The 9,116-nt window shown below is 43.4% G+C and overlaps 1 protein-coding gene across 1 annotated transcript; it reads right to left on the minus strand.

Moving 5' to 3' along the window:
* Window positions 1–523: 523 nt before the first annotated feature.
* Window positions 524–8,184, minus strand: LOC111841650 (thyrotroph embryonic factor-like). The gene is made up of 5 exons (XM_023807540.2): window positions 7,566–8,184; window positions 6,420–6,647; window positions 5,246–5,656; window positions 3,200–3,444; window positions 524–2,548 (listed from the first exon to the last, which is right to left on the minus strand). The coding sequence occupies exons 1-5, from the start codon at window positions 7,651–7,653 to the stop codon at window positions 2,333–2,335; spliced, it is 1,188 nt and encodes a 395-aa protein (XP_023663308.1). The 5' UTR covers window positions 7,654–8,184; the 3' UTR covers window positions 524–2,332.
* Window positions 8,185–9,116: the final 932 nt, after the last annotated feature.

Below are 9,116 nucleotides of genomic sequence, written 5' to 3' on the forward strand. Positions count from 1 at the left end.
GTTTTGAACTGTCATTTAATTCAGTCTTCTATAAGCATTGGATAACATTTGTGTTCGATGTCAGCATGTATAGTCATGTACCTAGAGGTATGACTGACAGAGGCACATTCTGGTCAATTGCCTGGCACAAGTTCTACACTGTAACATTTTGTCAGTGACACTTGTTTGCAGTAATCCTTTTATCCACAAATAAGGAAATCATATCGCGTCACATGTTTCACACAGCTCCATTCTGGCCACTAGTGACAATGGGTAACATGGAGGACTATTCGGAAAATGCCAAAAGAAGTCTGGACTTCTGTGTTTACCACACAGTGCAATGCAAGCTAATTGTGTACAAACCCAAAATGAGCAGCGCTGTAGCGAACTACTTCAGATACAGATGAAATATGTATTTATAATCCACTTCAATAGGGAGAAATATAAGGACATTGTGCGAAACCCTGCTTGTACTGCAGCAAACCCCTCAGCATTCAATGCCCACGAACACTGTAGCATGCTAACACATGTACATAACAAATAGTACTGTAAAGTGTTTATGGGAATCTACAAATGGACCCAAGTATCACAATATTGATCCAAGAGTCCCATAGAGTGTAAACAGCACCTGGTCACTGCAGCTGACAATGTACAGGCTGCGAGGTTCAAATCCGCTCAGCAGGAAAGTCCATTGTTTTGTTATAATCAGTTTCAAATACAAGGACATGACTACAGCAATACACTCTAGGGTTCAGCACCATCTCAGTGTTGGTGCAGACAGGGGAACACAACCAAAGACAGCATAGCCAGAAAAACGATCTTGAAATACAAGGGATTTAAAACAGAAGATAAAAATGCATTCCTTCTGAGAACCATTGCAAGAAATGCTTTAAAAAAAAAAAAAAAGTAAGAATGTAAGAGTAATAACAACATCATCAACAACAATAGCAATCATAATTAAGATAGTAACAATAAATTTTGAAAATCATATTTAATGCTTATAGCTAATTTAACAAAGAGCTCTGAAACTCAGCACTGTTCTACACTGGGTTTTACTAGAATCTTCCTCCCAAGGTGAGTTGGTAGTGAACTACACCTCTTACATATGCGTGCATGTGTCTTCAACGTTCACATGTCCAAGAAAATATATGAAAGCATATATTTTCATATTCAATAATTCTTAAATATATATACATTACATTAGCATTGTGGTGCATTACTGGGAAAATCATTAGGTTAAAACAGTCATAAACATACTATATCGGGTGTGGTAGGAAAAAATTGGTTCTTAAAAAACAGGCAGGTTTTGTAGAAAATGTTCGGTTTTGGGGGGGCCAAGATGAGCAGTGAAGATGATACTCACACTGGCACATAACACACACTTGGTGGCACCAAGTTAACAGGCATCTTGCTCACTGCCAACTTAACCTGGGTGAGAAATTCTAAACCAGTTTCACTCACTTCACACACTGAACAGAGAGAGAACAAGTAATGAACAAAGTTTAAAAAAAAAAAAAAAAACACATTTACTTCCACCCTATCCATACAAGGTCATGGTGAGGAGCGTGCTCTCAGTGGCCTTTGTACAGACATGTGTGTGTAAGCGTGAGGTGTTTGTGTTGTGTGTTTGTGTATATAAATCAATACATAGTCAACCATTTTAATATGTACATGACAATACTCTCTGAGTACGTACAAACATATATCTTTGCATATATAGTTTTTTTGTAGGGATTAGTGTTTAAAGTATACTTGTCTCTCCCAATACCTTATCAATAGACAAACATAGATTTATTCCAAGAAAATAATAAAAAGGATAACAAATTAAGTGCTTGACTGAACCCACAACAAAATTAAAATTGACCATTTTAATTTTGTTTTTCAGATTAACTCAAGTATACTTCTTTTCTCACCGGTCATCCACTTTACATTCTTCCATCTAAGCCCAAAAGTTTCATTTTTTCCTGTCCTCGCTTTTCAAAGTGTCATCCAGCTGTTCATTATTTAAAATATATCATTTGACAAAAATCGGTTTTAAAACATCGTATAGTTGCTCTCTCTTTGCCCCAATCCCTCCCCATATATAAAATATACAAAATTATTTCCAAAGGCTCCTCTCAAATTTCTCTCTTTGCAGATATAAAAATACACAGTTTTCCTATGTCAAAATGCTCTCACACTCTCTGTAAAATGCCTGCCCAACCATCTTTGCCTTTCACACATCTCCCACCACCGCCCTCCATCTGTTCACATGGCGTTCCCCCACTGGAAAAAAAAACAGACACAAGGTCTGCGATAGAAAAGAGGAGGGTGGCTCGGCCCCCAGTCGCTGGCCCCCTGGCAACACTGCAGTTCACAGGTCCCCGTGCCGGCTCTCGTACTTGTTAAGGATGTTGCGGCAGCGGCCCAACTCCTTGCGCATGTCAGCCACCTCCTGCCGCAGCGCCGCGTTCTCCCGCTCCAGAAAGGCCGCCCGCACCGAGATCTGATTCTCCTTCAGCCTGCGTGCGTCCCGCGACCGCTTTGCTGCTTCGTTGTTCTTGTACCGCCGACTCCAGTATTTGTCGTCCTGTAGATGGGGGAAGGTGCAGAAGGGGGTTAATGTGGACTGCAGCCCAGATCGCTGCTCCAGCTGAGACTGTCCATTTATGCACCACCAAGCTAGTCAACTAACATTGTGTTTTGTATTAAGTAGCAATTTTGAGAACTCAAACTATATAAAGTGCTTTTTCCATTCCTAGGTAAGTCGAGGTATTATTTTATGTTCAGGATGATAAGAAGACCTAATAAATGAAAGTTACATATATTCCATAATGGCAATCAGTAGCATAATTGGGAAAAACAGGGCAGTGTTAGGCCTCTGTGCCCAGAGCTGAAAGGTCATAGGTTCAAATCCCGTAGCTGTCAGATTAATCATATCACTGTTGAGCCTTTGAAGAAGGCCTTTAACCACAGTGACTCCAGGGATGCTAGCTGACCCTGCTCTCTGACCCCCCAACTTTCCTCACTGGTACATTACATCTGCTAAATAAATGCAAAGCAGCATCAATTTGATATAATGCAGCTATAAGCAGGACAGAACATGTCCTGTCTTGCATCATCATGCTAATATGGGCTCACTGACATCCATCCCAGCTGGGTGAAGATTGACATTGGGCAGCAGAAATGGCTCACTGTTCATTGGTGACCCAGCTGAGTCAGCCCTGTGCAGTTGCCATACCTTCTGCTCCTCCGGCACCAGCATCTTACGGGCTTTCTTGATCATGGGCTGTGGCTTGAGTTCTTCCTCTGTGAAGCGGTGTCTCCGTGGATCGAAGGCCTCCTGGCCCGGCACACTTGACAATGCCAAATCCGCAGGGTCTGGATCAAAGTTCACCATTACATCCGCAGCATTGGTGGAAGGGGGCACAGGGGGCGGTGGGCAGGACGATGAAGCTGAAGGGTTAGGAGGGGCTGCCTGGCCACCTGCAGGAGAGAGACAAATGCAAACGAATCAGCACCATGTGCCCAGCGCAAGGATCTAGAAAGTGGTTATATCTACAGTCAGTTTGTGTAGGCTTTAGCAGAAAGCAACCGCTAGGCGGCAGCAATGCTGAGCTACGAGCCAAAGCTCATAAAGCAGAGCCCTTGCCTGATACTGATCCTTGGTCAGTTTGGCTGGATCCAAAACAAACACTTAAATCCTGTTTATCCTACTTCTCATTTCTTATGATTCATCAGTTGTTCTTTCAAATGTAAAAAGTGCATGAAGAGGTAAATTTACAAATATGTTTCTTTTTTATTGTGCTAGAATGAACATTGTCACTGAGAGATGGCCTCAAAAATTTGCCTGAAATATTAATATGCAGGGAAGCTGTCAGCAATCTCTTGGCAAACAGTAATTACTGTTCTGTCCATAAGAAGCTTTTCCCACAGATTACAGCCTTATCTTTACACTGAGGGATTCTCACATTGCAAGGACTTTACATACAACTCTGCATCCATATATTCACAAAACGAGGGTCACTAAATGCAAGACCTAGTCAGCAGAAGCTCTGTGGCTTGCATGTTAATTATGAGCGTGACAGTGAGACCACCAGGGGGAGACGCTTGGGATAAATTAGCAAACCTACAGCCAGCATCTCTGTAATATAACATTAACATAACATCCTATAGGTATCTACTTACATAACCTTTGCCCTGAACCCAGCCCATTTTAACAATATAGGTCCCCTTCCTTTGTATTGTAACCACAGGACAGAGTCCCGTGTCCAACCCTTCCTCTTCCCTTCTCTGCTGTACTCCAAGAAAAGGGCTATTCTCCCACCCTGCCCCCCCCCCCCACATCAGACCAGGGCTGAGCTGAAGTGCACCTCCAACAGGATCCAGTCATCCTTAGATTTCAGTACCCTGTAATGCCCCTGCTCCCCTTTGCTCGCTATTTCCATTTTTTTTCCACCCCTCCCTCCTTCCCTCCCTGGCCCCCTCCCTCTCTTTCTCCACACTCTCGCTCCATTGCTTTCTGCATTAGCACGTGACCAGCTGCCTGCACATGGACCAAGCGTATGAGAGAGAGCAGAAGAAAGGGAGAGAGACACACGGGTACGCACGCGCACCATGCACACAGGCGCAGTATACACACTCTCCCCACTCGCTTTCCTTGAGCTACAGTACAACACAGAGCCGAGACCTCTTACCAACCACCTCCTGTTCTTTTTATCTCTCTTGTTAATTTATACATTTATACACGCATGGTGTGTCACATTCCTCCAGCTCCTGCCACTCTCTGGCAGTCAGGCCCCTCACTGCACCACATGTGAATCTACTGTACGAACCCCCTGCACCCCAACCGCCGCACTCCACCAAATTTAATGCAGATTAAAAACAGCAGCCTCAGTGTCGATGAAATGCTCTATGCACTGGTCATTCTTCACATCTTGAAATGTCCATCCACATGTGCATGTCTGACTTAGAATACAAGAAAATAACAGTGACCCCATCCTCCACATCAAAAACCTGTTAACCACGGAACCACAAACACTGTATCACAGATGCCCCCCCAGGATTTGATTTTAATTAATATTACATACAGCAATGCACATCTCTTCCATGTAAAATACATTCCCAGCTAAATTCTACCATCTCTCTCAAAATCCCTTCTCTGTTCTCTTTCTTTCTCCATCTGTTCTCCCCCCAGTTTACCATGCCTCAGTCACTGCTGCTACCACCCTTCAGGTGTGTCGCGCTTTGCCACCACGCCCGTGATGGCTGCCCAGGGCAAACTCACCACGCAAGGCTTCTGGCGTGCCCAGGAGCCCCTGTGTAGCCTGCGGCACCTCCAGGCCCAGCAGAGAAGAGGAAGAGGAGGATGAGGAACTGGAGGAGGATGAGGAGCAGGGTGGCGGGGAGGATGGGGGGCACTGGGAGCTCTGGCTAGGGACAGCAGATTGGGAGCTCTGGGAGGGGATCTGGGCAGAGCTGGAGCTGCTACTGTGCATGCAGCCCATGCCGTTCTCGGTGAGGAACTCCTCCAAGTCCATGTACTGCAGCTGGAAGAGGCCCCCATCACAGGGCAGGGTACGCTCCCACAACAGGGGACCCAGGAAGGCTGACTGTGAAGTGGGCCTCAGGGTGCAGCCGCTGCCACCGCCGGCTCCACCCAGCGAGTCCTCGTCCGAGGCCAGGGGCTTCTCTTTGTCTGGGGGGGCAAACACATACTAAGTCGGTACCACTAATCTCCTTCAGATTTGAGTAGGAAAATTAATAAACCCTAACAATGTGGCATTTTCTATACAAGTATCTGGTGTGTTCTGCTGACTGTCCAATGGAAATGTTTTGCCTTTACAGGAGAGCACCTAACATTAGAAATATCATCTACTATTGCATTGCAACAAGACAGAAATTCACTAACTTCAACACAAATGAAGTTCAGTGAAGGAGGGAAATCCATATTCTTCCGTTTTAATTAAAGCAATACAATAAGGATGATGTAAGTTGACCTTTTGTGATCCAACTCAGTTGTGGTCACAGTAGTGGTCAACGCACTTAATGACGACCATGGGAAAGGCGCTCAGCTTTAAGCATGCAACACCAGGGGGCGCTATAATGGTAATCTTGAAATAATATTCATTGCAGACTTTTTCCTCCACATTCCACAATCTTAAATCTTGTAAAATGGCTTTATATTATTTCCCTCTATTTCGTGAGACGAGGAAAGCACGGCGTGCTTGTGAATCTTCTCATTTCAGCTAAGCATAACTTAGAATTTGGCACTTTAAAGACTGGCATACCAGAATGGTAATGGCGACCAAAGAAGCGGTGTCTCGCTTTCGGTTCTCCGCTCGAGAAAAAAAAGCGAATGCAAGGGGAGATCATAACTAAACTTATTTGATAGTATACAGGAAAAAATGGAAGAATAAATCGCATCGACAAAAATGCACATTGATTTCGCACGAACCCACCTTTCATTTCGCAGCAATCCTTCCCGCGCTGGTCTGCTTTGATTGGGAGCTGCAGAAGGGACTTCAGGCTGGCCATGGAGCTCAGGTGTCCCCCGCCCGGAGCACCACCCGCCTGGCTGCCACTCCCGAATTGCGGGCTGGCTCCAGCAGGGAGGTCAGGGGGAAGAATCTGAGACAGTGGCCTAGACATCATTAGACGGCTTCTGATTCCTGATGAGCTGAACCGAGCTGAAGAAGGAGGGAGTTCACTTATCCAAACCAACTGCCTTCAGATCGTTCGATTATCGACCTATTAATATAATTAATGTATATATAATATGCAAATAAACTCTAAAATGTATTGCTGGTACGCTATGGCTCAAGCCCCCAGTGCACATATGTGACAGGCAGTTTATCAAATATGGAATAATATTACGTATTACCCGTGGTGCAATTAATACACCAAATGCTTACAATAAAATGATCTTCTCTGGGTTCGGATGCAGCGTCAAAGAACGCTGGATGCATATAAATGTATTGCTTTTATTTGGTCAATCAAAATCTAAACGGCGCAGAAATGTTAAAGCGCTCCAATCGCAAAGGAAAATCGATTTCAGGTTGAAAAAATCTAGATATAAATATTATTTTGTATTTTCTCACGTCTTCCTGATATGCAAACTCACACGCACACTTTCGGGTGTAAACAAAGTTGTTTAAAATTGCTCCTGCTTGATTTTCTTCCGTATTGTTCGAGTTCGCCTCCCCCAAAATAACTGATTTATTTATTGTTTCTATTTAAATGTAGCTTATTTTCTTCGCGACAAAAACAGTCTTCCAAAAATAAAATTGTTTGATAATGACAGGCGTCCATGGAGTGTTAAAAAGAATAAACAAACCGTGAGACTGACAGAGCCTGAACAGCGTTGTGTAAATGCACCAAAAACTAACCTGATAATGATAACTTTAAGCTATGCAAAATCCTGTTAATCGACAACAAAACTATAGAGTCGAGTCTGTCCTTTTATAGCTCTGAGTTTCCGTTCAAATATAAAATGTAAAAATAAATGGCAATGCGAGCGATTTATGGCTTTCTCGTTCTCCCTCACTCTTTCACTCGTTATTTTTTCATTCTCTCTCTCTCTCTCTCTCCCTCCCTCACACACTCACTCTTTCTCCAACGCCTTTCTGCATGCAGGCTGCTCGAGCAGCGGCTGGAGTCAGCTGGAACGAACACGAGCCACACTCGTGACATCATCTCTCACGGGGGAACGGCGCTGGGGGGCGGCGTCAATCATTATTCATGAAAAGCACACCCCTACACGCCCCGCCCCACGAGCCACAAGTACACGCCACTCCGTGGTATCCAGCCAATGGTATAACGAATAAAATGCTAATTTCCTTTCGGCCTTGCCCAATTAATTAACCCACTACTTACTGCTTTGATTCTGATGCTGCCTTCGGTACCTATACACGTGGTTGAAACATGCTGGCAAGCATAAATATAGTGGTGAAGCTATGTGTACCACATACAGTACTTAATAAATGCTAATTTGTATATTATATACACCATATATTTTATATATCCATACAAATTAGTAATCATCTGCATCTACATTATTGTTTATTGTCGAATCGTAGACACGTATTTTTTTAAATAAGTGCTGCACTTTATTACAAAATGTATGCATGTGTAATTCGTATAGTAGCAGACGTAAGATCGTAATAAATCATGTATGTTCGGTATACATTCACATTTAAAATGCCTAAAACGTAATAAAAGATCCGGCAGTATTCCCGACACAATTAGCAACCGCTGTTACCTTTAGACCAGCTGCTGCAGCGCACATGGACCTACCACGCGTGGGTGCTGCCCACTGAAATGCAAGCCTCGCAGTGATTGGTTCTAAGTAGGTCGTTCTCTGCCTTCTCTATGATATTATTGGTCAAAAGTAGGTCAACTGCTCCGCCTACAACTTTCCCCATGCGAAGGCCGCGTGAGGCTGTGAAGAAACAAATAGCTACGGCGATGCATTCGGTCATTTTCGTTAGTGTTTAGTCGACAACCCCATTTGAAATTTTTTTTAAATCAATAAATGTTCCGTGTTATTTAGGTTTATCTCCACCAGGTTTATATATTTTTGTAGGAAAAGCTATTATTTTTAGATGCTGATTGCAGCTAACAAACATATATAGATCCTACTAACCAAGAAACCCAAGGGTAGACTAAGGAGAAATAGTATTAGTTACCTACAATGACAGGGGTCATGTAAGGTGAATACACACTAATAGTCATACAAAGTACATGTAATCGCAGTGCAACAAATGCCTCAAAATTGCTAAACAAAAGTCCCCATTACCTACAACACTTTATAGTCATTTTGTCCTCAAACCACTTGCAGTTCTGGGAAAAGCACAATATATTTGAGAAAGAAACCAAAATGTCCCGGAAGAAAGCAGATAAGAAATCCCTGGCAAAGAAGGGTATTATGAACAGGAACATATCTACGTCAGTGAAAGGACACATTAACGTGCCAGACCCCATTGGAAATTATATATCGTTTAGTGAATGCTTACTTACCAGACAGCAGTTCCATGTCAGAGAAAACATTCAGACAAAAAAAGCAGTTTACTCATGTACTGTAAAAATTATTTTGTCAGAAGGTACACCCTGCTGCCAAAGGAGATGACTTTTCAGGAGCCAGCACTATGCACTCTACC

The sequence above is a fragment of the Paramormyrops kingsleyae genome, chromosome 23, assembly GCF_048594095.1.
Source record: "Paramormyrops kingsleyae isolate MSU_618 chromosome 23, PKINGS_0.4, whole genome shotgun sequence".
NCBI lineage: Eukaryota > Metazoa > Chordata > Actinopteri > Osteoglossiformes > Mormyridae > Paramormyrops > Paramormyrops kingsleyae.